Genomic DNA, 27857 nt, shown 5'->3' with positions numbered 1-27857 from the left:
AGTCAAATCCTGGCACTTAAGTGCTTTTCATCAAAGCACTTTAGAGAGGTCAGTGCCATCAACCCATTTTAAGGATGGGGGAACTGAGGCAGACAGGCAATGACTTGCCCACGGTCACCCTGCAGGCCAGCAGCAGAACTGGCACTCAAACCCTGATCTCGAGTCCCAGCTCAATGCTTCATCCCCTAGGCCACACTGCCTCTCTCAAAGCAAGTGCCCACAGTACCATTTGAAACCAGTGTCAAACCACACCTTTGATTACAGCGGAGCAGGAACAAGGCCTAAGAGGAGGATTATAGCACAACAGGGTGAAACTAAGAGGGGAGGGGAATTGCTGGCTTAAAACACAGGAAGGGCAGTTCTCCCACTTACTGCCACCAAACCCTGAATGTGTCCCAACATCCTCTGCCCACCCTTCCCATGCCCTGGGAACCCAGAGCCGTACACAGGAAGCAGAGGCTGGGCAGGAAAGCAGGCCATTTACACAGCGGCAGGGGGAAGGCAGCAGGCCTCAGAAGGAGCCTCCTGAGCGCATCCACTCCATACATGCACCACCTGCGGCAGGGCTCCTCCATGGCCTGCCTGCCCTCTGCACAGTCACCAACATGCAGCAGCAAAAGGGTTGCGTGACTTTGTTTTCATACTGACACATAGCTCTGTCACTTCCCTGACTTGCTAAAGCCACAGTGACCATCTTCCACCTGCTATCTCCCACCATCAGCAGCTGCAGACTTTTCTGTCAACAGGCTTGTGGGACTGCTTCAAAGAGACCGTGGGACCGCTTCAAAGAGACCCCAGCAGTTTGGTTCCACTCTGACCCCCTCAGATGTGGTGGGCGAGCACTCCTCCCACCTTCTCCACTGGAGGCAGGGGCACAACAGAAAGAGGCCGAGAGCAATTAGGGGAGCTAGGCCCAGCCCCCCAAGGGTACTGGGGTGCCTAAGTCCCATCCATTTCAATAGGAGTTTGGTACCCAAATACCTTGGAGGGTCTGGCCCCTGCTGGCTCCTTAGGAAAATGGGAGCGGAGGCCTCTCACGCTCCTTAAGAGGAGACTCTGGAGACGGGGAAAGGAGTTGTGCCTGGTTTAGAAGAGGAGGATACGTCCCAGATGAGGGGAGAGGATGCGCTTGGGCAGTTTGTAAAGGAGGCACTTGAAAGCCCTGCCAAACTCCAACAGCCAATGGCAAGCTTCTCACCGCTCTGACAGGATGTGTGAGATCCCACACTCCTCCTGGCCCTGCCCACTGCTGTGGGGCAGCGCAGAGGCTGCTCTAACTTGGCCACAATTCCTGAGTGGAGACAGAAGCAGGCGCACTGAATAGATGGGATTTCAGAAGCAATGAGGCCAGGCGAGGGAAATAAAAAACAGGCCTGAACTCCTTTAATGCACATGAGGAAGCAGGACTGGCAAGTAGAAGAGGCTGTTCCTGCTCCAGGCCTCGCTAGTCACTGTGCCCGGGGCACGGTCTGCTCCAGCCACCAGCCAGTGGCAGTACAGCTGGAATGGGGACGTCAGTGAGACATGAAATGAGAGGGAACAGCGTGGGTTCGCTGAAGAGTTTTCCAGACAGATGGCTGCCTGCAATAGCCGAGATCGGCTTCCTCTGCCACGGGCAACTTAGGCCAGTGTTTGCTGGGGCCTGAGTGCAGCCAGAGAGCAGCTGAGCAGCAAAAGGGCACTGGGTGATGCAAGACTCCAACCCACTGTCCCCTCAGAGGCTGGTGGAGAAGCTGATCGGGCAGAGTCCTGCTGGCACGTACTGTGTATTGTGCTAGGCCAGGGATGAGAAGCACCATCCAGCTGGGGGTGGCAGGCAGTGTCCCAGTCTCTCCCCCGAAACCCTGGAGAGGATGGTGGAAAACATCTGTAGCACTCTGCTCTCCTCTCACGCCCCCTGCTGGTTGGTCTCATCCTCATCCCGCCTCTTCCAGATCTGCAAAGAGAAAGGAAACCCATCACTTTGGGGTTCATTTCCTGCCCTCAGCAGAGCTCAGGAAGGCAGCATGGCCGAGTAGAAAAGACACAGGGCTGGCAGTCAGGAAAGCCAGGCTCTGCTACTGACCAACGCTGACTCCGAGTGACCTTGGGCAAGACACTTGGTGCCTCAGTTTTCCCTTCTGTAAAATGGGGATACTCCCTCACTAACCCCCCTGCAGTTCTTATCTGGCCCCCATCACCACAGTACCCAAGCACTTCACAATCTAGAGGGTACATATCCCTCTCGCTGCCATAAGGCCAGGCAGTGCCCGTCTGCAGATGGTGAACTGAGAACATCAAATGACTTGCCCAGGGATTTCCCCCCTTCAATACATTCACGCCCTTAGGGAAGGGAGAGCTCCATATCCTAGTAGAAAGGATAGGAAGGTAGTTGGTAGAGCACAGACAGGAGCTAGTGAGGAACAGTCACACATTAATGAGTCCCATTTAAACACAACCAGCCGAGTATTGACAAAATGAACAAGTGCTTCTATACAAATGCTAGACGTCTAAATTCTAAGATGGGTGAACTAATGTGCTGGGCCTGAATGAGGGTATCGCTATAATAGGCATTGTGGAAAATGGATGGAATGAGAATAATCAATGGGAAGTGGTAAAAGCAGGGTACAGAACATATAGGAATGACAGAGTAGGTCACGCTAGTGGGGGGATGGCACTGCATAGAGGCAAATAAAGTAAACATCTGAAATGAATCAAACTGTGCCATACAATCTCTACGGACAGAAATTCCATGCTTAAACAATGAGCATATAACAGTTGGGATATACTACAGACCACCTAACCAGGATGGTGATGATAACTGGGAAATGTTCAGGGAGATTAGAGAGGTTACAAAGGCAGAAAACGCAATAATGGGGGATTTCAACTATCCCCGTATTGACTGGGTACATGTCACCTCAGGACAGGATGCAGAGATAAAATTTCCAAACACCATAAAGGACTGCTTTTTGGAGCAGCTAATCCTGGAACCCACAAGGGGAGAGGTAATGCTTGATTTAGTCTTAAATGGAGCACAGAATCTGGTCCAAGAGGTGAATATAGCTGAACACATGATAATAGAGGCCCTAAATTTAACTTCCTTGTAGGGGGAAAAATGCCAACGAAACCCATCACAGTAGTATTTAACTTCAAAAAGGGGAACCACAGAAAAATGAGGAAGCTAGTTAAACAGAAATGAAAAGGAACAGACACAAGGGTGACATGCCTGCGAGACTATTTAAAACACCATAATAGCGGGCCAAACTAAATGTATACCCTCATATAAAATAAACAATAAGAGGACCAAAATAATGCCACCAGGGCTAAATAGCAGAATAAAAGAGGCAGATGCAGGCAAAAAGGATACTTTAAAAATTGAAAGTCAAATCCTACTAAGCAAAATTCAAAGGAGCATAAACTCTGGCAAGTCAAGTGCAAAAGTATAACAAGGCAGGCCAAGAAAGAATTTGAAGAGCAACTAGCTAGAGACACAAACGGCAAAAAATGTTTAAAGTACATCAAAAGCAGAGAGCCTGCCTAAGAGTCAATGGGGCCACTGGACAATCGAGGTGCTAGAGGAACACTCAAGGAAGACATGGCCACTGCGGAGAAGCTAAATGAATGCTTTGCATGGGTCTTCACTGCAGAGAATATGCAGGGAGATCCCAACATGAGCCATTCTTTTTAGGTGACAAATCTGAGCAACTGTCCAAGAGGTGTCAGTAGAGGAGGTTTTTGACCAAATTGATAAATTAAACAATAAAAAAAAAGACTAGGACCAGATGGTATCACCCCAGAGTTCTGAGGGAACTCAAATATGAAATTGCAGAACTACTAACTGTGGTCTGTGACCTATTGATTAAATCAGCCTCTGGACCAGATGCCTGGAGGCTAGCTCCTGTGACGTTTACTTTTATAAAAAGTTACCAGAGGCGATCCTGGCAATTACAGCCCAGTAAGCCTGAGCTCAGTACCAGGCAAATCGGCTGAAACGATAGTAAACAATAGAATGATCAGACTCAAGAGATAAACACAGTATGTTGGGGAAGAGTCAACATGGCTTTTATAAAGGGAAATCATGCCTCACCAATCTGTTAGAATTCTTTGAGGGAGTCAACAAGCATGTGGACAAGGCTGTATATCTGGACTTTCAGAAAGCCTTTGACAAGGTCCCGCACCAAAGGCTCTTAAGAAAACTAAGCAGTCATGGGATAAGCAGGAAGGTTCTCTCATGGATCACTAATTGGTTAAAAGACAGAAAACAATGGTCAGTTTTCACAATGGAGCAAGGTAAATTGCAGGATTCCCCAAGTATACGTACTGGGACCTGTGCTGTTCAACATATTCATAAATGATCTGGAAAAGGGGATGAACAGTGAGATGGCAAAATTTGCAGAATTAATCAAGACAGTTAAGTCCAAAGGTGACTGAAAAGAGCTACAAAAAAAATCTCACAAAAATGGGTGACCGGTCGACAAAATGGCAGATGAAATTCAATGTTGATAAATGCAAAGTAATGCACCTTGGAAAACATAATCCCAACTATACGTAAAAAATTACAGGGTCTAAATTAGCTGTTACCACCCAAGAAAGATCTTGGCGTCATCATGGACAGTTTTCTGAAAACATCTGCTCAATGTGCAGCAGCAGTCAAAAAAAACCTAAGAGCATGTTAGGATCCATTAGGAAAGGGATAGATAAGAAGAAAGAAAATGTTACATCACTATATTCAACCATGGTGTGTCCACACCTTGAATACTGCATGCAGTTCCGGTTGCTTCATCTCAAAAATGGTATATTGGCATTAGAAAACACACAGGGAAGGGCAACAAAAACAATGAGGGCGTGGAACAGCTTCCATATGAGGAGAGACTAAAAAGACTAGAACCGTTCAGCTTAGAAGAGACGGCGAAGGGGGCAATGCGACAGCGGTCCCTACAGGGCGGCTAAGGAGGGGCAATGCGACAGCGGTCCCTACACGGCAGCTAAGGAGGGGCAATGCGACAGCGGTCTATAAATCATGGCAAGTGGGGAGAAAGTGACTAGGGGAGTGTTATTTACTCCTTCTCATAACACAAGAACCAGGGGTCACCCAAAGGGGGCAGCAGGTTTAAAACAAAGAATGGAAGTACTTCCTCACACAATGCACAGTCAGCCTGTGGAATTTGTTACCAGGGGATGTTGTGAAGGCCACAAGAAATATAACTGGGTTCAAAAGAGAATTAGATCAGTTCCTGGATGATAGGTCCATCAACGGCTATTAGCCAAAATGGTCAGGGACGCAACTCCATGCTCTGGACGTCCCTAAGCCTTTGACTGCCAGAAGCTGGGACTAGATGATGGGAATGGATCATTCAATAATTGCCCTGTTCTGTTCATTCCCTCTGAAGCACCTGGCACTGGCCACTGTCGGAAGACAGGACACTAGGCTAGATAGACCAAGGGTCTGACCCAGTCTGGCCATTCTTGTGAGTTTGTGACAGAACCAGAAATTGAACCTGGCTTTCTTAGCCCCAGGCTAGTGACCTGACCACTGGGCAATCCAGCCACCCTTTGGGCGGGTACAGATGAGAAGTGCTAAGTATTACTTTGAGCTCCACTTACTAAATTCAGGCTGCCACTCCCTGCCTCAGGACACACAAGGCTGCCGTAGGCCCCTCTGTTTGCAGGGACTCAAATGCTGCCTGCCTGAGAAGTTTATCACCCCCACACCTTTGTTCTACCACATCATTTATCCCATTAAGTCATTACTGACTTGCTGAACAGAGCTCATGGGCTGCCGCCGCATCCCAGAGTGCGTCAGCACTGTCCATATCATGGGCATGCTGCACGAGGCACACAGGAACATGGCCACCAGCACTGGTGTGACAACAACGCCTCCCCCATGTCCATCATTGCACCACTGGATCAGCACTTACCGTAAGTGAGGAATGACTCATCACACACACAGCCCTCCTTCCCACACAGGAACTACCATTTCCTTCCACTGCTCAGCCCGTGCTAGAGGAGACGATGCTAGAGCAGCTGCAGCCCAAGCAAGTTTTCTTTAAATAGCTCTGCAAAAGCAACTCACATCTACTGTGTTGTGCAGAGACCTGGGACAGCAGAAAAGCCAGCAGAGATCACCTGGTCAGGCCACCAGGGATTTGTATATTCCCTCAGGATGTAGAACAGGTCACCCCATGCAGTGGAATAGATAGCCCTGCGCTGAAGGGAACAGTGCACTCACCTGGATATAGGCCTCTGAGAGCGTTATCATCTGGGGCAAGATATCTGTCACCTGTAAGTCTTGCAGCTCATACCACTTGCCTGTGCCCTGCCAAAAGCCATTGCAAAAGGAGTGAGGAGAGTTATGACAGCAGGTCTTACCATGGCACTAGTTCTGACACACCAGGCTCCAGCATGGTGCCAGAGATCCATTCTGCCCAGCCTATTGCTTTGAGCCTCACCATAGCAACAGAGCAAAGCATGCACTAGGAAGTTCATCCCCAGCTCCCCAAGCAATCATCCATATGGGCACAAAGCGAGAAGCACAGAAGCCCAGGGGCGGGCGAACTGTTTTCCCAGCACATCTCAGCAAGATGCGTCTGGACTGGGGGAGCAGGTTACAGCCAGCTGCTACCCGAGGTCAGTTGTGCCAAGTTGTTCCCAAGGGAACACTGCAAGCCACTGGGCCAGCAGGAACTAGGGGAGCTGTGCATGCTTCTCCAGCCCCCACAGTGTCCAGCAGACACTGAACCCCATCCCTTCGGTTACGCACGTGATGCAGCACATGAATTCTGTAGGAGCCTTCGGTGGGTTTCCCATCATGCACGATGTTGGCGATAAGGTCATAGGTGGTGTTCTTGTGCACGGCCTGCACCTCCTCAGACAGGTACTCCCGGAGATCCACGTTCCTGCAGCAGGAGAAACAGCAGCATTGTGAGTGCAAGGGGCAAGCTGCACTAGGCCCTGAAAAGGTAGGAAGTTCCAGTGTGCCCCTGTACATTGCATGCTGATGCCCCAGGGGCCAGCTCCTTAGCTATCTGAGATTGCAGTCACCAAGCTGTCAGCCCCACATTCATGTAAATCAGAACAAAGCACCCAGCTATGCTTCATGGAGTCACTTATTGCCGAGCTGTCTCATCTGTTGCCATGCAAGGCTGGATCACCAGCACACAGAAGACAACCCAGCACTGCACTAGAACAAGGAGGGAGGACATGCTCTGGTCAAGACCAGTCTGCACAGTTCACAGTCTGCACAGTTCAGTTGGAAGCAGCACAGATCATTTTTAATACTCAAAGCAAAAGAGAGAGACGACTTTGCTGGCCACCAGAAAAGGGCAGTAGCCAAATGTCACGTTCCCCATTAGTCATAACTAGATGTGTTGTGCTACCCCTGGCCTAGCACCCATTCAAAACAGGGAGTTCCACTCCGGAAACTGTATAAAGGTCAGCTCCACATGGACGCACAACACGTCAGCCTACAAACTCCAGGTGCAGAACAGCCAACTGCACGTGGCACTGCAGCCAAGAGGGGCCCAAACAAGACCTCATAAGGCTGAGGTCCATTGGTGTCTGTATCTACAGTCCCCTCAAGCACCTCACAGACAGTGCTGAGATCCTCCTCAACAGACCCCTAGGAGCAGGGAAGGATCACCCCCCATTTTACAGAAGAGAAACTGTGGCACAGCAAAGGAAGGAGATTTGCCCAGGATCACACAGGGAGTTTGTGGCAGAGCCGGGAACTGATCTCAGGTCTCCAGAGTCCTGTGCTTACCCACAAGCCACTCCTTCCATCACAACTCGGTGCTTGGTATCAGCACGTCTGCATGGTCTGTACAGAGTGAGTGTTGGCTAAACAGGGCTGTTTGCAGGGTTGAGTGTCCAAGTAAGTAGTATGTTTCTAGCCAAACAGGCCTAGCTGCTAACCAATGCCTGGAGGGAATCCTTAGAGGATCAGGGAGCACCCAACCAATGCAGGTTGCAATCTGGGTGCAATTAAGGGTGCAATCTGCACCAGCTCCTGGCAGCACCATTCAGGCATCAATGCTCACCTGCTGCCACCTGGAGATGGGCTGCACTGGGGCTCATCCACTGCAGGCGAACTCTGTTCTCAGAGAAGGTGCAACAGCTCCCAGAGCAAGGGGTTTTCTATAGAAAGCACAGACGGAGCTGCAGCCCTCACAGCCGGTACTTACGTGATGGGGAAGTTGACGATAGTGGGGTTCTTCTCCACAAAGAAGTTGTTCTTGGTGAACCTCTTGATGCAAAAGATGAGGTAGGGAGGCAGCTTGGTCAGCTGGAAACGCTTGAGGAAATTCTCCTTGTAGGTTTTATACTCCTGGAGCAAGGACAGAGACCCACAACCCTCAGCAACCAGAGACCCACACTTGGCCAGGGCAGAGGCACCCACACGGATAGGAGAGCACACCAGCCCTCACTCTACCCTACCAGCACCAACAATGCTGCCTTAGATCTGCCAGGTGCCCGAGCACATTTGTTGCTGCCCCCAAAACACAAGCCACAGTGCAGAGCAGAAACGTCTAATAGGGACAGGCAGAAGGGAAGTGTGCCTCTAGAAGCAGGAGGGCAGCAGTGCAGGAGAATCAGGGAAGGAGCGGAGTTACCTTCTCAGTGATGCCGTTGAACTTGGCCAGGATGTTGAAGAGCGGCACCTGGGGGATGATCAGCTGCTCCTTCTCGTCCTTGTACAGTGGAGCGGTGGGGAGGTCGAGGGTCAGGTACATGAAGGTGGATTCCACCATTGTCTCCTGGTACTCGTCATTTTGCAGCAGCTGCTCCTTCTCCTCTGCTGGCTGAGGGGAGGCAGGGACACAACCACCTGGGTTAGCACAGCAAAGCACTACGGGACGGACGGACCTAACCCACACATTTTGGAAGATGGGACCCAGAGTTAATACAGTGTGCACTGCCTACAGCTAGCCATAGTGCAAGTGCCCTCTAAGGATCCACTGCCATCCCAGCCCCAACCTGCATCGCCTTCCATTCCAATCTTCAGCAGCCATTAAGAAAAGACTATCCCTGCTACATTATATGAGGACATCAGCCCTGATCCTGCAAGGAAACCCACAGGGCTTTGCCTGCATGACTTTCCTGGTAGGAGGAGAGCCTTGGTGAGGGGGAGCTTTGGAACTGAACCAATTTCGCTAGAATAACTCCAGTTTTGACCCCTAGCTCTGCAGCAGGTGCGGGACTGGGACATCTTTGCACCACCAGCCCCATCACAAAACCAGGTCTTCTGCACAGCATCAAGTGTTCATCTCACATCAGCCAGCTCCATTTGTGAACTGTTTTTCTACAGCGTTTGCAGCTATTGCTACTTCTCCAGCATAAGGAAACTTATGATCTGAAACTGAGACACCAGAAATCACATCACAGAGTTAATCTACACAGGCACCAAACCAAGACCAGCTGCCATAGACGGCTCATGGTCTCTTCTAATTGAACAGCAAATTCAAGTGACGTCTCTCAGAAGGGCCTACCCCCCTCCCACTCCAGCAGCGACTCCTGCAGGCTGCACAGCTTGCTCTGAAGCAGAGATCTGTAGCCGCAGCTTTTAGTTTTGGCTTGTGGCTCAATGTTTCCCCTGAGAAGTTGGCCTGTTGTACAATCAGACTCCATGATGGTTTTTTCAGGGGATGCAGGGGTCAGAACTGTGAATGGAATCTCACGGTTTGTAGCACCGAAGAGATAAAAACTGCATCTCTCGTCTATTTAGACTGTAAGCTTTTAAGGAGCAGGGACTGTCTTACTATGTGTATGTGAAGTGCCCAGCACAATGGGGGCCTGATCTCAGCTGGGGACCTCTGAAAGCCACTGCAATACAAATAAATAATAATGTTGCTCCATGCCGAAGAGAACATATTATATTTGTAATGTAAAAGTTTCCAGCACCGCTGAGGAGTGAAAGTGCCTCCTGTACCCTTGAATGGTCAATACTGTATGTGAGGCTAGTCTAGGACAGATGCAGTAAGTTTTGGCACCATCTAGTGGCAATACTATGTAGTGCCCCCCAAATGGACATGGAAAGTCCACAAGAAGATGAAAAAGAAAGCAAAAAACTTAATAGCTGAGCAAATCATTCCCAGAGGGCTCACCATCTGTTACCCTCTGGCCCCTACACAAAACTCCAACTGAGTTTATTATGCTGACCAACTCTGTAGAAGGACTTCAGAAAAACTGGGGTACTATCTCTGGCACCTTACGTACTCCAGAAGGGGCTACCTCAAACCAAGAATCACCAAACACTCCCACATACTGGAAGGGGGAAAAAAAAAAAAAAAAAAATCAGGAACCTACGTAGAAGTTATGCAAGAAACCCAAAACAACTATCAATCACAAGGACAGCCATCCAAAACAGAAAGTGGAACCAACCACAACTCCACAAGCCACAGAAGACCATTTCTGGGAGAAACCATAGAACCAAGACCCAAGTGGACACAACGCGACACCCCCATCATCATCATCAATTTATCAAGACTACCCCCAACTCTCCAAGGGACTGAACTTGTGCCCCCCAACGGAACCAGACACCATACTAACATGTTGAGAGTAAAAGAATTTTCGCCGACTCCATCTCAAAGAATTCTTCCACACCCCCACCACCCCCCACAATTACTAGGTCCCCACTAACAGTCACACACAAAAATAATCATCTGACTGGACACCCCAGAACAGATGAAACCACACACTTGATTATTACATCGATTGCTTCAGGAAGTTCACTGTGAAATCCTTAAACATCACATCCACCACTGACTATCCCTCCACCAGCTACAGAGTCTCTGAAACCCAACCTCAACATGGCAATCAGACCAACAGACAAAGGGAGTGCCAACACAGTCCTCCACCATGGCAATTATGCTAATGAGGACAAGCAACTCTCCACCACCACCTGCTATAAAGAACTCAAAGACAACCCCACCCCACAGTTCAGTCAGGAATTGAAGGATACTATCAAATCCTTCCCCAAACAAGAGAAACTCTTCAATCTCATCCCTTTTGAACCCGCCCAAGGGACCTTCTACCTGCTTCCCAAGATACACACAAGCAAGGGAACCCAGACAGACCCATTGTATCTGGCCACAGCACTCTGACTGAAGGGATATCAGGACTCAGAAACCATCCTCAAACCACTCAACACGCAAAGGGCCAGCTTCCTCCTGAACACAACCAGCTTCCTCCAGGAACTCTGCAACACTAACCACTTCCCTCAGAATACCACCCTTACCACCATGGCTGTCACCTCCTTATACACACCATTGCTAAATACTAAAAATCATGGACTTGATAAAGACACTGGATTTCTGGCTAATTACAACAATCGATAACCCACTAACCCCTCTTTTTTGTCTTATGACTGCCCATTTTCACCTTGAATGGTCTCTTACCATACTCGTTACTCCTTATGCTAAACAACTGGTTCCACCTTGTATTTGGCTGCGAGTACCTTTCCCAGCCCTGAAGAGCTCTGTGTAAGCTTGAAAAGTTGTCTCTTTCACTAACAGAAGTTGGTCCAATAGAAGATAAGACCTCACCCACCCCGCCTCTCTAGTGTCTCTAAGCAACTTCAGGTCATCTATGCTCCCATCCCAGTAGAACTGGGCATAAGGAAAGGGTCGCAGACTTGACAGGTCCGCCCTGATCCTGTATTACGACAGTCTTGGATAGCAAGCCTTCATTGCTTGACATCTCTTTCATTGGCTCTGCAATGGGCAATGCAGACATAAGGATAACAGGGTTGGGGGAAGTGATCTGCTTTCACTGTAGCTCCTCTAAGTGCCTCTGCAGTCTCCACTAGGATTTCCTATAGCATGCATGGCTAGAAAGGGTTAAACATCCTGCAAAATAAATAACCGTCAAAAGACATGTGGGGAGAGAATGTTTGTGTTTCTGTGTATTTACATACCTATGAGTAGGGTTGACAACGTAACCAACAGTCCCTGTCTCTGCTGTATTCTGATAATTCAGAGATCGAAAGAACATCCTAGCATTTAAATGAATTGTAAACACAGGATATCTCTGTATTCATCTCTCTTTGAAATGTATAGAAAATAATCTGTGAATGGTGGAGGAAAAAGCAAATGGCCTTATGTTAATTCTATAGTTAAGTACCGGTGATGGACCTCCTTCATGTCATGCTAATTACCTTTTGAACTCCAACTTGTCAGAAGACATGAAATTATATAAAAAGATCCTTGGGTCCTGATTCTGTCATCTCAGATCTGCTTAGGTTTCATTAAGGAAGTTTGAGTCACAAGACTGAGGTCCCAGTTATGCTGATACCCCCCGAGTATGATATTTGGACATTGGACTATAACCTATGAACTATTTCTGAAAGAACTCTTAGCAAATACAAAGTTCACCATCTCTGCTATGAATCTGCACCTCAGTGAATTGAACTCATGTATGTATGTATGTATATTGATCTTTTAACCATTCTCTCTTGTTTTTTAATAAATTTTAGTTTAGTTAAGAATTGGCTGTAGCGTGTATTTGGGTAAGATCTGAAACATTTAATAACCCAGGAGGCAATGTGTCCGATCCTTTGGGATTGGAAGAATCTTTTCTTTTATATGATGAAATAAGATTTACAGAAGTTTTCATCATATTTTACGTGGGTGCCTGGATGGAGGCTTGAGGCTGGATCACGTTAAGGGAATGGGTTGTTTGGATTTCGAGTAACCAGTAAGATAATAAGGCAGTTGTTTTATGCTGGCTTCCAATACTTAGATTCACGAATATCCACCAGCTTTATGGGAATTGTCTGCCCCATTCTTTGCAGTTCACCCTAATTGAGTGACCATAGCTGGCTCCCACTGGGACCCCAGTCACAAGCAGTAACACCCAGGAACTGTACAGCAATAGGCCCGCTGGGATGTGCATGTGTGGCACGCCCCCCAATGCAACCACGGGATCCGCTGCTCCTGGACCTTCCACATGTGAAGGATGGGCACAAACCCAGAGAGGTCGGGACCAAGTTAACTCACCAGGTCAGGGTGTGGAAGCTTTTTGGTAAAGATCCGCATGGAGCCTTGGAACACGTCAGTCACAATGGCTGTGAAAACACACACAGAGCAAAGAAGTGTTACAAATGACCAAGCAGAGCTCTGAAGAGAAGCCATTTGTGACGCATCCCACTTGCTGGGGCAGTGCAAATTCCCAAGACAGGAAGCTCCTGAGACCAACATGCAGAAACAGCACATTCAGAGGAACATGTGAAATGTACAAGAGCTGCACAGGAAATAGATTGCTGGAAAATGGTTTTCTTGTCACGGATTTCTTGCCTTGACTGTTACACTGCACTGAACGTTTAGGTAAGAGAATACTGAGGGAACGTATGGGCTAACAGACAGGTGCCAGGGAGCGATCCGCTGGCTGCACTGCTGAAATCCCCAAGATTACTTTAGGACTCTGAAGTAAAGAAGCCAGCATCTTCAGCTGGAATCTGTATGGGGAAGAGATGGTTTAACCAGGGTTAAGAGCTCAGCAGTTCCATCTGAAGTGGGAGGAATCCTAACTTGGAGAGATGAGACAAAGGGCCAAGCTGAGGAAATCTTTGCTCTGTAGGAATTTTGTGTGGGCTGGTGCGGGGTATTGGGGGGTGGAGGGAGGGTTGAATAGAAAGTCTGAAGAAAGAGAATGTGCTAGAAACCCCACTTAGTTACCACAGATGAGATTTTTATTGTCTGGATTTAGTTACTTCAAAGTGGTAGTCTTATTTTTGAAAGCCTGGTTCATTTCGGACTCTTTACAATTGTAAATATTCCAACCAACTTGTGGATACATACCAATCTCTTCTCCTTTTACATTGTGGCTGCTGTTTGAAACAAGCATTAGGAGCGCACAGGAAACTCACTTGCCTCTGAAACAAACCAAGTACCTTAGGATGGAATTGGGGGGGGTGGGGGGGGAGGCCTTAGCCGAGAGATTTTTGGTTTTTCTTTTTTTAACAAGCAAAGTAAAATTGTTAACTTGGCGGACACCTATTCTCCAGAGAATCCACATCAGCACATGCTAGGCCAATCATGATTTAACATCCGGTTAAATAAGCAGCAGTCGCAGAAACACCATCATTTCCCCAACTTACTCTTTTTCTTCTTCTTTGTCCCACCAAGAGCAGAGTGCAAGGCATTTAGAAACCAGGAGAGGAAGTCAACGCCATCACCTGAAGACAGGAAGGCAACAAAGCAACAGAGAAAACCAACATTGAAGGAGTTTACACAGAGTCAGTGAGTTAAAATCCTTTCCCCGTATCCTGTTATCTGGCACCTCATGATGGCTATCACAATGAAAAGTGTTTAATGTTCTGCTGGTTCAACCTCATACTGCTGCTCCATAAGGAACCTGGCGTGCCGTGGCCACGGCCCATCATGCTGGTCTGTATTATCTCACTGTTTCCTCATGCTTCCCTGTCTGTACCCACCTGCTATCTCCTGTCCCAAACTTATTTGTAAGGCCTTTGTGGGCAGGGACCATCTCTTTGTTCTATGTCTGTACAGCACCTTAAACGAAGGAGGACTGGGTCCATGACTTAGGTGCTACTACAGTACATGTATATACCCTGGCGCAGTTGGGGCTGGGAGGGTCACAGAGGTGGCTGCTCTCAGCATTCAGACAGCACAGAATGTCAATTTCATACTCGGGAGAGAATCACATTAGAATCCAAGCAGAGGAAATCCAAAGAGAAAAATCAAAATGTGATTTAAAGTCCATTGCTTCACAGACCTTGAGGGCTAGGAACAAATGCTTTATACAAGGCAGGAAGAGCAGATTGCAAGTGGTAAAAAGCATTCATTTTCAGCCCTGCAGTTTTGCAAGAATTCGGGTCTTTCGTCCATCACAGGTCTGTTGATCTAGCATTGTTCTGATCCTGGCCCAGGGACAAACACATACCACCCAGGACCTCAGACTAGCGCGAGTGTGAGCTCTACTTTACCCTCTACAGTGTGACACTGCAGATAATGCATGAAATCCCCTTCCCAGTGTGCAAACCACTGCTCCAGGCCACCATGTTTTAGGGCTCTGCTGCATGGCTGAAGGAAAAGAGAGTGTGCTAAAGATCTCCCCTTCGTCTCACCTTGCTTGGTAATCTGGAAGGTCTTCTTACTGCACAGGACCACAGCCTGCAGCATTTCATGGGGAGAGACATGAGCCTTGAAATTTCGGGGGTTCCACAGCTTCCTCATCAGCTCTCCAAACCTCTGGACAAGCAAGAACATGATGTCCCCTGGTGGGCGCTTGATGTTCTTGTAGTTCTCCTCCTCCAGGAAGTAGTTCCGCAGGGGTGGGACGTTAGACAGGGCCTGGGCACACACATTCAAAGGTGACAAAGCGATCATTCAGCCCAACACGCCCACTGGCAGCAGGTCCAGAGCTCTCCCAACCTCTAGCCTGATTTGATTCCAAGCAAATGAAGACTGATTAAGTACAAGCCGATAAACTGATTGTGCTTCCTGTAGAAACATGCTTCAGGTGAAGGATTCCCTTGTATTCCCACAAGACAAGAGGATAAGGGGCAGAGAAAATCTGCAGAGATTCAAATTCTCATGCAAGATAATTTAATATTTTGGCTCTATATACATGGGTCTAGATCAATGGTAACTTTGGAGAACATATATAGATAATAGGACATTGCTGATCTTTTTTGCCATATTTTGTTGTAGGAATAATTTATTAATTTCAGTAACTGATGATACAATTAAATTAAAAGGGAAGAAAAGCCCCTTGCAATTATTCTCAAAAGCATGGCACCATGCCAGCAGACACACTGGTACAACGCTCTCTCACTCAGACACTGATGTGGCCAACGTTAAGTTAGCTTTGCATGTGGGAATTCCCCAGCAATTAACTAAACAAAGATTTTAAATCTAAGAGACCCAATTTTTGTCCAACCTAGAGAAAGAGTCCTACTGGCTTACAATGAAGCAAGCTGCAGTCACTCCTTTTGACCACGGAAGCACAGGCCAAAGAGACTACAAATCCCAGCATGCAATCAGGAGTCCATCTTGAGCCAAGAAAAGTGGCCACATCATTTCACTCATCCCGAGAGAGGGGGAAGGAGGGTGGGTGTGAAATATAGAACCTCTGGGGGCGGAGGGGAATGCACACAATTTGCCCACTCTTTATGCTTCTCCCCACAGATTGCATGATGACAGCTATTGTACCTGGAGTACTGCATTGGCATAGTCATTGGCCTTGATGTTGTTCAGCCCCACAATGCCAGGCAGGTAAGTGGTGCCATCATATGCTCGCGAAAGTTTGGCCTGTTTGTCCAAATTGGCAATTTGCTGCTTGGTGAAAGTGGGCTTCAGCACATACTGAAAGAGAAAGGGAGCAAGCCAGTCATATTTAGAATTAAGAGCTTCTTTACATCAGTTCTTGGGATCTGACTTCCAGCACCATGTTCCATATTTATTACTGGGTGATTTTTCCAGGACAGGTTTATTCCAACTAATTTATCACTTGAAAGGGGCACCCAATTCTAAGTGATCAGAATTAAGATTTTGAAAAAATAAGGTTTTAATAAAATGCAAGACCAACATGAGTTTCCTCCCGTCTTTTAAATTTCACTGGAAACAGCTTTTAAACAATATACATGCCCAAAAGCATTTACAGCACAAACATTAGGGCAGCAGTGTCTAAAGAGAAACTGATGATAAATTGAAGTGGAACAGATTCCATTAATTTGCACTGGCCAAGCAAGGAAAATGCAAAAAGGGAAATAAACAGAGTGAGAAAATCTGTATTTTTAAAATTCAGTGTGAAGAATGCAAAGTCCTCCCTGTAACTGAAGTAAAGACATCTGTAAGCTCAAAGTACCCCTAGAACATCACCAGTACCCTGGCATGAAAAAGATTTGTACCCAACACTGAAATGCCCATGTTACATCATCGGTACGGCCTAGGGACTCAGGGGGAGATCACACTGGACAATTAGGATGGTCAGCATCTTCAGACATGAAAGCTTAAATACCTAACGACTATAGTTATACCAATGTAAGCCATCTTGCATTGACCTATTTATGTAAGTGTCTACATTCAGATTTGTCTCCCACCAATGTAATCGCACTGTTACAGCGATGCAGTACAACCACCTCCTCGAATGGTGTTGAGCCATGGTCAACCTACAGAGGCTGAAACAGTGCAAGTGTAGACACTGTGCAATATATGTCAACCCCTACAATCCTCCAACAGCTATCCGGCAACACCTGACAAGTGACTGCTCTAGTCACAATTGTAAACTTCACTGCCCAGGAGTCTAGAATCATAGAATATCAGGGTTGGAAGGGACCTCAGGAGGTATCTAGTCCAACCCCCTGCTCAAAGCAGGACCAATCCCCAACTAAATCATCCCAGCCAGGGATTTGTCAAGTCTGACCTTAAAAACCGCTAAGGAAGGAGATTCCACCTCCCTAGGTAATCCATTCCAGTGCTTCACCACCCACCCAGTGAAAAAGTTTTTTCTAATATCCAACCTAAACCTCCCCCACTGCAACTTGAGACCATTACTCCTTGTTCTGTCATCTGCTACCACTGAGAACAGTCTAGACCCATCTTCTTTGGAACCCCCTTTCAGGTAGTTGAAAGCAATTATCAAATCCCCCTCATTCTTTTCTTCTGCAGACTAAATAATCCCAGTTCCCTCAGCCTCTCCTCATAAGTCATGTGCTCCAGCCCCCTAATCATTTTTCGTGAGCTACAGCTCACTTCATCGGATGCATTCGGTGGAAAATACAGTGGGGAGATTTATAAACACACACAGAGAACATGAAACAATGGGTTTTATCATACACACTGTAAGGAGAGTGATCACTTAAGATGAGCCATCGCCCGTGGGGGGGGGAAGGGGGGAAGGAGGAAAACCTTTCATGGTGACAAGCAAGGTGGGCCATTTCCAGCAGTTAACAAGAACGTCTGAGGAACAGTGGGGGGCGGGGTTGGGGGGAGAAATAACATGGCGAAATAGTTTTACTTTGTGTAATGACTCATCCATTCCCAGTCTCTATTCAAGCCTAAATTAATTATATCCAGTTTGCAAATTAATTGCAATTCAGCAGTCTCTCCTTGGAGTCTGTTTTTGAAGTTTTTTTGTTGAAGGATAGCCACTCTCAGGTCTGTAATCGAGTGACGGGAGAGATTGAAGAGTTCTCCGACTGGTTTCTGAATGTTATAATTCTTGACGTCTGATTAGTGTCCATTTATTCTCTTACGTAGAGACTGTCCAGTTTGAAAGGCTGACAAACAAGGTGCTGTCGTCATCATGAATAGGTCGGAATATGAACAAGAGGCTACAAGGCAGCTCTCCAACAGCACTTTCTACAAGCCATTACCCTCTGATCCTACTGAGGGTTACCAAAAGAAACTACGGCATTTGCTCAAGAAACTCCCTGAAAAAGCACAAGAACAAATCCGCACAGACACACCCCAGGAACCCAGACCTGGGATATTCTATCTGCTACCCAAGATCCATAAACCTGGAAATCCTGGACGCCCCATCATCTCAGGCATTGGCACCCTGGCAGCAGGATTGTCTGGCTATGTAGACTCCCTCCTCAGGCCCTACGTTACCAGCACTCCCAGCTATCTTCGAGACACCACTGACTTCCCAAGGAAACTACAATCCATTGGTGATCTTCCTAAAAACACCATCCTGGCCACTATGGATGTAGAAGCCCTCTATACCAGTATTCCACACAAAGATGGACTACAAGCCGTCAGGAACAGTATCCCCGATAATGTCACAGCTAACCTGGTGGCTGAACTTTGTAACTTTGTCTTCACCCATAACTATTTCACATTTGGTGACAATGTATACCTTCAAATCTGCGGCACTGCGATGGGTACCCGCATGGCCCCACAGTATGCTAACATTTTTATGGCTGACTTACAACAATGCTTCCTCAGCTCTTGTCCCCTAATGCCCCTACTCTACTTGCGCTACATTGATGACATCTTCATCATCTGGACCCATGGAAAAGAAGCCCTTGAGGAATTGCACCAGGATTTCAACAATTTCCATCCCACCATCAACCTCAGCCTGGACCAGTCCACACAAGAGATCCACTTTCTGTACACTACGGTGCTAATAAGCGATGGTCACATAACCACCACCCTATACCAGAAACCTACTGACCGCTATTCCTACCTATGTGCCTCCAGCTTTCATCCAGATCACACCACACGATCCATTGTCTACAGCCAAGCTCTACGATATAACCGCATTTGCTCCAACTTCTCAGACAGAGACAAACACCTACAAGATCTCGATCATGCATTCCTACAACTACAATACCCACCTGCTGAAGTGAAGAAACAGATTGACAGAGCCAGAAAAGTACCCAGAAGTCACCTATTACAGGACAAGCCCAACAAAGAAAATAACAGAACGTCATTAGCCATCACCTTCAGCCCCCAACTAAAACCTCTCCAATGCATCATCAAGGATCTACAACCTATCCTGAAGGACGACCCATCACTCTCACAGATCTTGGGAGACAGGCCAGTCCTTGCTTACAGACAGCCCCCCAAACTGAAGCAAATACTCACCAGCAACCACACACCACACAACAGAACCACTAACCCAGGAACCTATCCTTGCAACAAAGCCCGTTGCCAACTCTGCCCACATATCTATTCAGGGGACACCATCATAGGGCCTAATCACATCAGCCACACTATCAGAGGCTCGTTCACCTGCGCATCTACCAATGTGATATATGCCATCATGTGCCAGCAATGCCCCTCTGCCATGTACATTGGTCAAACTGGACAGTCTCTACTTAGAGACGAAGGTTTCTAACCATCAGAGGAGTGAAGTTTTGGAATAGCCTTCCAAGGGAAGCAGTGGGGGCAAAAGATCTATCTGGTTTTAAGAGTCTACTCGATAAGTTTATGGAGGAGATGGTATGATGGGATGATGTGATTTTGGTAAGTAATTGATCTTTAAATATTCAGGGTAAATAGGACTAATCTCCTGAGATAGGATATTAGATGGATGGGAGCTGAGTTACCCAGGAAAGAATTTTCTGTAGTATCTGGCTGGTGAATCTTGCCCATATGCTCAGGGTTTAACTGATCGCCATATTTGGGGTCAGGAAGGAATTTTCCTCCAGGGCAGACTGGAGAGGCCCTGGAGGTTTTTCGCCTTCCTCTGTAGCATGGGGCATGGGTGACTTGAGGGAGGCTTCTCTGCTCCTTGAAGTCTTTAAACCATGATTTGAGGACTTCAATAGCTCAGACATAGGTGAGGTTTTTCGTAGGAGTGGGTGGGTGAGATTCTGTGGTCTGCGCTGTGCAGGAGGTCAGACTAGATGATCAGAATGGTCCCTTCTGACCTTAGTATCTATGAATCTACGTAAAAGAATAAATGGACACCAATCAGACGTCAAGAATTATAACATTCAAAAACCAGTCGGAGAACACTTCAATCTCTCCGGTCACTCGATTACAGACCTGAGAGTGGCTATCCTTCAACAAAAAAATCTTCAAGAACAGACTCCAAGGAGAGACTGCTGAATTGGAATTAATTTGCAAACTGGATACAATTAACTTAGGCTTGAACAGAGACTGGGAGTGGATGAGTCATTACACAAAGTAAAACTATTTCCCCATGTTATTTCTCCCCCCAACCCCGCTCCCCACTATTCCTCAGACGTTCTTGTTAACTGCTGGAAATGGCCCACCTTAATTATCACCACAAAAGGTTTTCCTCCTCCCCCCCCCCTCCTTCCTGCTGGTCATAGCTCATCTTAAGTGATCACTCTCCTTACAGTGTGTATGATAAAACCCATTATTTCATGTTCTCTGTGTGTGTATATAAATCTCCCTACTGTATTTTCCACTGAATGCATCCGATGAAGTGAGCTGTAGCTCACGAAAGCTTATGCTCAAATAAATGTTAGTCTCTAAGGTGCCACAAGTCCACCTTTTCTTTTTGCAAATACAGACTAACACGGCTGCTACTCTGAAACTAATCATTTTTGTTGCCCTTCACTGGAATCTTTCCAATTTTTCCACATCCTTCTTGTAACGTGGGGCCCAAAACTGGACACAGTACTCCAGATGAGGCCTCACCAATGTCAAATAGAGGGAAACGTTCATGTCCCTCGATCTGCTGGCAATGCTCCTACTTATGCAGTCCAAATGCTGTTGGCCTTCTTGGCACACTGTTGACTCATATCCAGCTTCTCGTCCACTGTAACCCCTAGGTCTTTTTCTGCAGAACTGCTGCCCAGCCACTTGGTCCCTAGTTTGTAGCAGTGCATGGGATTCTTCGTCCTAAGTGCAGGATTCTGCACTTGTCCTTGTTGAACCTCATCAGATTTCTTTTGGCCCAATCCTCTCATTTGTCTAGGGCCCTCTGTATTCTATCCCTATCCTCCAGTTTATCTACCACTCCTCCCAGTTTCGTGTCATCTGCAAACTTGCTGAGGGTGCAATCCACATCATCCTCCAGATTATTAATGAAGATTCTGAACACAACCAGCCCCAGAACCGACCCTTGGAGCACACCGCTTGATACCGGCTGCCAACTAGACATGGAGCCATTGATCGCTACCCGTTGAGCCTGATGATCTAGCCAGCTTTCTATCCACCTTATAGTCCATTCATCCAGCCCATACTTCTTTAACTTTTTGGCTAGAATACTGTGGGAGACCATATCAAAAGTCATGGAAACCGGGAGCCACACCCCAATTAAAACACCCCACCTATTTTCAAAATGCTTTTCCCCGACTGCCTGGCTTGGCGAGCATACCTCGCAGCTCCCCCTTGTTGTGTGCAGCTGTCCGACCAACCATGCTGGCTACACACTCTAGACACACTCTTTCCTGGAGCAGGCAGGAGGTATTGAATCTCCTGGGCCTGTGGGGCGAAGAGGCTGGGCAGACACAGCTCCAGACCAGCTGTAGAAACATGGACATCTACAAAAATATTGCAGAGGAGGTGAAGGGGTCTCACAGGAATCAACAGCAGTGCTTCGTGAAAGCAAAGGACCAGGTCTAGGTTAAGCTACAGACGGGGACCAAGGCACAGAGAGATTCAGTGACTGACCAAGTCATACACTGAGTCTGAGGCAGGAATTGAACCTGAGTCTCTGGATAATGCCCTAGCCACTGACCCATCCTTCCTCTCCCGATAATGCTTCATTCGTAACAGCTCTGCCCCTAATTCCCACAATATCCTGCTAATGCCTTTGGCAGACTGCTCCTTTCTACTGCAAGAGTACCTGGGCCTGGGGACACATGTATCCAGCCCGTACTCTGCATACGGCATCACAAGCAACCGTCTAATTCAGGCCCTTCTTCCCCAAACACACAGGCCTCTCTACAGTGAGTTACAGGAGCAATTCCACCAGCTCTTCTGGTCTGACCAAGTCTATCCTCTCCCCACGGAAATCAATGGGCAGGTGTATACTTGGACCATACAGTACAACAGGCAGTGTGCTCATGCAGGTACAAACTGTACTCTATCCTTGAAGAGCACATTCTTATGCCCTCCAATGTGAGAGGAGGGAGCCACCTTCCTCCTCTCCCCTCCCCACTGCCTGTGCACTACTGACAGCAAAGCTCCAGAAGGCAACATACAGTGATGTCCTCCAGCGAGGAGTCAATGATCTCATAGTTGTCTGGCAGACAGTAGAACTTGAGCGTGTGGAGGTTCAGAAAGACGTGATGGCTGAACTGTACGCTGTGAATGTAAGCATGAGACTTCAACCCACGGCCTGTGAAAGGGACAAAAAAGGCAGGTCAGGAACACGGAGCGCAGAAACAGAAGCCAAAGGGACAGCATGGACTAGATGTCCAATGGTTTAAACGTCACTGCAAAGGCAACTGATGAGCTGGACAAACAGAACTTCCAGGGTTTGCTCTCTATACCTGGAGCGGTATTTGGTTTTGTCCTTCACTGGCATATGTTCAGGAAACTACATGAACTGTTAATAGAAAAATGTTGCCTTCTGCAAGTGCTGAGCAGCATGGACTGCAGCAATTGTTTTAATGATATTTCCACTACAGAGGTGCAGCATGCGGCATTACTAGTGACACTTCACCTCAGTTCATTCCCTCCCCAGAGAGAGGTTGGCTGTGCGCTGGAGGAAGATTGCTCAGCCCTTTGGAGACAGGAATAAGTGGAGGAAGTCTCACAGACTCTCAAAGACAACAGTGAACTCTGGGAAAGCAACATGTAGCCTTCCTCAAGCAAAGATGTGACACAGGATGGTGGGGAAATTGTTATATCGTATCATGGGTGCACATGGTGCTTTACAGATCAAGACAGACAAGTTTACAATCCAAAGGAGAATCCCAGAGACCTCCACACCCCACCCTCATTGTTAAATTTTATTCAGGAGGAATACATTAGAATCCTCTGGTTTTAGACACTTTTGCTGAACATCTAACACACCTGGGAATAGGCCTCAGGTGGAACTGCGATTTTGGCGGGGGTATTTTGAAGGAAAATAAATGTTGAAACAGCTACATATGCTCAGGAGGTAAGTTTCCATAAAGGCAGGGTGGGATTTAGCTACAAAAATCCTGGGATCCAGTCATAGGATTCCTGCCAATGTTAAAATGGGAGTCTTGTTGCAACACTGACAATCAATTTCCCCACATTCAGTTATTTACTACACTATTTTCTTATAAACGGCACATGGCTTCAGTAAAATGAAATAAGCCACTGGCCATGTTGATTTCAAGGGGACTTTGCAAAGAAGGAACCATAGAACAGCACCTAAACACGTGTTTAGACGAGCAATAAATCCATGCAGAACTGACCTCCAGCCACCCACGTGCTATATCCCCTGCACAAGCCACAGCAATAGTTAAGAAAGGGATCTGCCACATTCTGACAGCAATTTGAAGGTAAAATAGCTTTAGAAATTCAGGGCCCACAGGAAAAGGCAAAAGACAATTCTCACTTAAGGCAAATGGAATGTCCTTCTCTTTAAGTGAACCCCTGAATGTTCAAATAGCTGGGGTAACACCCCCATTCAGTGCTTCTGTTTCCTGCAGAGGCAGGTATACAGCACAGCAGTGAACTCACCCTGGAAGTATTTCCCACACACCAGGCAAGCATAGACATTTATATGAGAGAGTGAGATGGAGCACAGCTTCTCAAAGTCAAAGTCCAGAACGCTCCTGAAACGGCAGGTTAATAGCAAGTTAGCAGAGCTACCCTGAAACAGTCATACAAATATTGCCTACCCAACGGTCCTGTAGGGACTGGACCCAATGGTCCCCTCCAGTCTTACATTCTCATGAATCTGACAGAACTCAAAAGAACCATGCTCAATAGAAAAATTATCGTGTGTGACCCACACTACAGTACTGGAAGGCTGCTCGTGACAGTACCTCAAATATGAGAGAGCCCCTTCCTCCCGGTTCTGGGCTCTCACAGGAACTAAGATCTCACATCATTTTAAAAATCAGAACTGCATCTCAATCCTAACATACATCATCCCTTGCTATTCCAGTCCTGCTCCTCCTGCTGGCTTTGCTAAACCTTTGCGGATGCAGCCCACTCCTTCCCTATAGCAACAGCTACTATTCCAGTTTTGAGCAGATACTGCTATTCCAGAAACAGTTGTAGTTCTTTGTAGGCACTAGATAGAGCCTAATACATAAATGTCTGTGAGTGTATCTGGTACTAACAAAGAGCTAGGCCAGTGGGTATGCAGAGGTCTTCCAGGGGGTACATCAACTCATTTAGATATTTTCCTAGTTTTACAACAGGCTACATAAAAAGCACTAGTGAAGCCAGTACAAACTAAAATTCCAAACACACAATGACTTGTTTGTAAAGTAAGTACAATATTTATATTACAACAATTTAAACATGAGAAAGTCAGCAATTTTTCAGTACTCGTGTGCTGTGACACTTCTGTATTTTTATGTCTGATTTTGTAAGCAAGTAGTTTTTAAGTGAGGTGAAAGTTGGAATATGCAAGACAAATCAGATTGCTGAAAGGGGTACAAGAGTCTGGAAAAGCTGAGAACCACTGTACTAGGCCAGTACTCTGCCATGCCCTGTGTTACAAGTGTTTGCTTTGTCTCTAAGCTGACCTGTTAATAGTGTCCAGGTATGGGCAGTGTCTGCTGCGCCGGTCCTCGGGGTCAAATCGACCATATCTCACTGGAACAAAGACCCACACAAATGGATTAGAAACAACTCAAGAATCACTCCCGGGGCTAAGGAATTATCAGTTTTCCTGGAGCGGTACCTGCCACTGAAAAGCAAGAGAGAAACCCCAAAACCACATAGCATTTCCTCAGGAGAAAATAACCCCTGCAGGCTGCTGGGAGCACGACACCAGCCCTCCATACTCTGCAAGGGCTGCCTACCTGAGACCACTAGGTACACTGACTAAAGAACCTGAACTGGGATAACTAGCTTGAGAAACGACCTCTCCCCTTGTTCCTCACTTAGGTTAAAGTATTTCCTCCTAAAATCAAACCTTCTATCAGCAATGCTCAGAACTTCGCACTTGGGAATGGCAAAGCGAGGTTAGTATCACCAACCCCATCTCAACCACAGGGATGCAAAGGCACCAAATTGGGGAAAGGCTTTGAGTTTGGTCAGTGGATCTGGCAGGAGCTAGATCAGAACCCAGGCCGGACAACAGTCATCAAAGCGATTTCAGCTTCACGGCTACAGCTGGGGTCCAAGTGCCCAGCCAGAGGAGGCTCCAGCAGATCGCTCTGGCCCCAGGGTAGTCGGGGCTCTGAAGCTAGAGAGAGGCAAGAGCATGGGCGGGGGGTGCCCAGCACTGACCCATCCCCATTCTCCACCCTGGAGTTCCTCTAACCCCCCATCCCCCACCCGGCCAGGGACCCCCCCACATCCCCCTCCCCCACCCAGCCAGGGACCCCCCCACATCCCCCTCCCCCACCCGGCCAGGGACCCCCCTCCCCCACCCAGCCAGGGACCCCCCTCCCCCACCCAGCCAGGGACCCCCCCACATCCCCCTCCCCCACCCGGCCAGGGACCCCCCCCCCTCCCCGGCCATGGCTCAAGGACCCGCCCCGCGCCCCGCCGCCACCTGTCGGCTCCGGCTCCGGCTCCTCCTCGGCCTCGCGCTCCCGCTTGGCCCGGGGCGGCCCGTCCTCGGGCTCGCGCTTCACCCGGACCCGCTCGGGCTCCGCCTCGCGCTTCCCTCGGGAGTAGCCGCGCGACCCCGCCGGCTCCCGCTTCACCCGGCCCGAGCTGCGCGGGGACGCCCGGGACTCCCGCTCCCGCTCCCGCTTTACCCGGCCGGACATCCCGGACCGCGTCCAACCGCTACTGCGCATGCGCGGAATAACAAACGTAGCCGCACGCGCGTACATAGGCCAGCGGCGCCTTCGCCCTTCTCCACACGCATGTGCAGTAACAGACGCATGCGCACAGCCGTCCAAAAGGCGGTGCGAGGATCAGTTTGGCGCCTGCGCACTCTGGCAGCGAGAGGCCACCCGTGCTTTCGCGCATGCGCATTGGTTTCTGTCCGGCCCGTGTTTGTGGGATGGGCCGACCGCCGCTCTTCTCGGAGTTACCATTTAAAGAGACAACCTCCCCTTTATGCCGCCATCATTGGCAATGGCACCCTGGGGCTGTGCGGTCTCTCTCTATCCCGCAGGTGTCTGTACTGCTGCCCCTTGCCTTGCCTCCGCTCCTGTCGGGCTTCCCCTGCCCCCAGCCCCTGTGTCTGAACTCTGTGCCCCTGGCATGTCTCCTAAAGCCTCAGCTCCTGGAGTCCAGTGACTGGGTGAAAATCTGGGCTCTCATGGGAAGCACGTTGGTTTCTAGACCTTGTGGGTGGGGAGAAAAGCCAGAAAACATGAATCCCGAGGCCTGACAAGCCACAAGGCCACGGAGACCGACTGCAGCAGTTACTGGTTTTAGAATCTCATGATTGTTAAGCCAAGCTCATGATTTATGAAGGCCTGAAATTGCCAACACAGCAATAGGCATTGCAGCCCTGTCGGCCCCAGGAGATTAGAGAGACGAGGTGGGGGAGGCAATATCTTTTATTGGACCAACTTCTGTGACAGAGACAAGCTTTCGAGCTACACTAAGCTCTTCTGCAGGGCTGGGAAAGGCACTTCCAGCATCACAGCTAAATACAAGGTGGAACCGATTCTTTAGCACCTTGTATTTAGCTGTGATGCTCTGAGTTGGTTTCCCAGACTTGAAGACGAGCTCTGTGTGGCTCAAAACCTTGTCTCTCTCACCAACAGAAGCTGGTCCAATAAAACATATTACCTCCCTCACCTGGTCTCTCAAATCTATTATTGTTTAGCATTGGCATTACCCAGAGGCTTTGATTTAGGCCTGGTCTACACTAGAAAATTAAATTGGTTTAACTACTTCACTCAAGGGTGTGAAAAACCACACATTCTTCCCCCCCCCCCCTTAGGTAGTTTAGCCAACCTAACCCCCAGTGTAGGCAGCACTAGGTGGATGGAAGAATTCTTCTGGGGACCTAGCTACTGCCCCGTGGGGAGGTGGCCAATGGGAGAACCCCTCCTGTGGGCTGGGTAGTGTCTACACTGAAGTGCTACAGCTGAGTGTAGAAAAGTTCTGAGACTGTGTTGCCTTTATGCCGGGGTGACCATAGCCTCCAGATTCAGTGGGTGCGCTATGTCTACCCCACACTCCCCCTGGGGCAGCAGCTCCTACGGTGCAGGGCTGAGCCCGGCTCCGCACTTTGCAATCTGGCGCACAGGATGGCAGTACCACTGACGGAGGGGCAACCAGGCCAAATCTGAGGGACCGGGGTCACAGCACCACTGAGGGTTGGTGCTCTTGATTTCTGGGGGTTCAACTGACCCCATGAGCCCCAGGCTCAAGGCAGCCCTGCCGTGACATAACCTCCCTGTGCACAGATACAATATCCAACGC

The 27857-nt window shown here is 48.2% G+C and overlaps 1 protein-coding gene across 1 annotated transcript; it reads right to left on the bottom strand.

The window, feature by feature from the left end:
- Positions 1-1361: 1361 nt before the first annotated feature.
- Positions 1362-26284, bottom strand: USP39 (ubiquitin specific peptidase 39). Its single transcript, XM_038384818.2, has 13 exons — positions 26020-26284; positions 25043-25112; positions 24024-24118; positions 22568-22704; positions 16149-16301; positions 15062-15287; positions 14072-14149; positions 12972-13039; positions 8589-8777; positions 8160-8302; positions 6740-6875; positions 6209-6295; positions 1362-1936 (listed from the first exon to the last, which is right to left on the bottom strand). The coding sequence occupies exons 1-13, from the start codon at positions 26267-26269 to the stop codon at positions 1889-1891; spliced, it is 1680 nt and encodes a 559-aa protein (XP_038240746.2). The 5' UTR covers positions 26270-26284; the 3' UTR covers positions 1362-1888.
- Between the last annotated feature and the right edge of the window lie 1573 nt (positions 26285-27857).

The sequence above is a fragment of the Dermochelys coriacea genome, chromosome 26 (assembly GCF_009764565.3).
Source record: "Dermochelys coriacea isolate rDerCor1 chromosome 26, rDerCor1.pri.v4, whole genome shotgun sequence".
Lineage (NCBI taxonomy): Eukaryota > Metazoa > Chordata > Testudines > Dermochelyidae > Dermochelys > Dermochelys coriacea.
The sequence above is the reverse complement of the archived record's forward strand: the minus strand, read 5'-3'. Positions and strand labels throughout refer to the sequence as shown.

Excerpts from the sequence above, each read along its gene's own strand:
- USP39 (XM_038384818.2), bottom strand. The coding sequence starts at position 26,269 with ATGCGCAGTAGCGGTTGGACGCGGTCCGGGATGTCCGGCCGGGTAAAG. Across the intron at positions 22,705-24,023 it reads GTGTGGGAAATACTTCCAGG|GCCGTGGGTTGAAGTCTCAT; the intron begins GTGAGTTCACTG and ends TCCCTTTCACAG. Across the intron at positions 14,150-15,061 it reads CTTCCAGATTACCAAGCAAG|GTGATGGCGTTGACTTCCTC; the intron begins GTGAGACGAAGG and ends TCCTGTCTTCAG.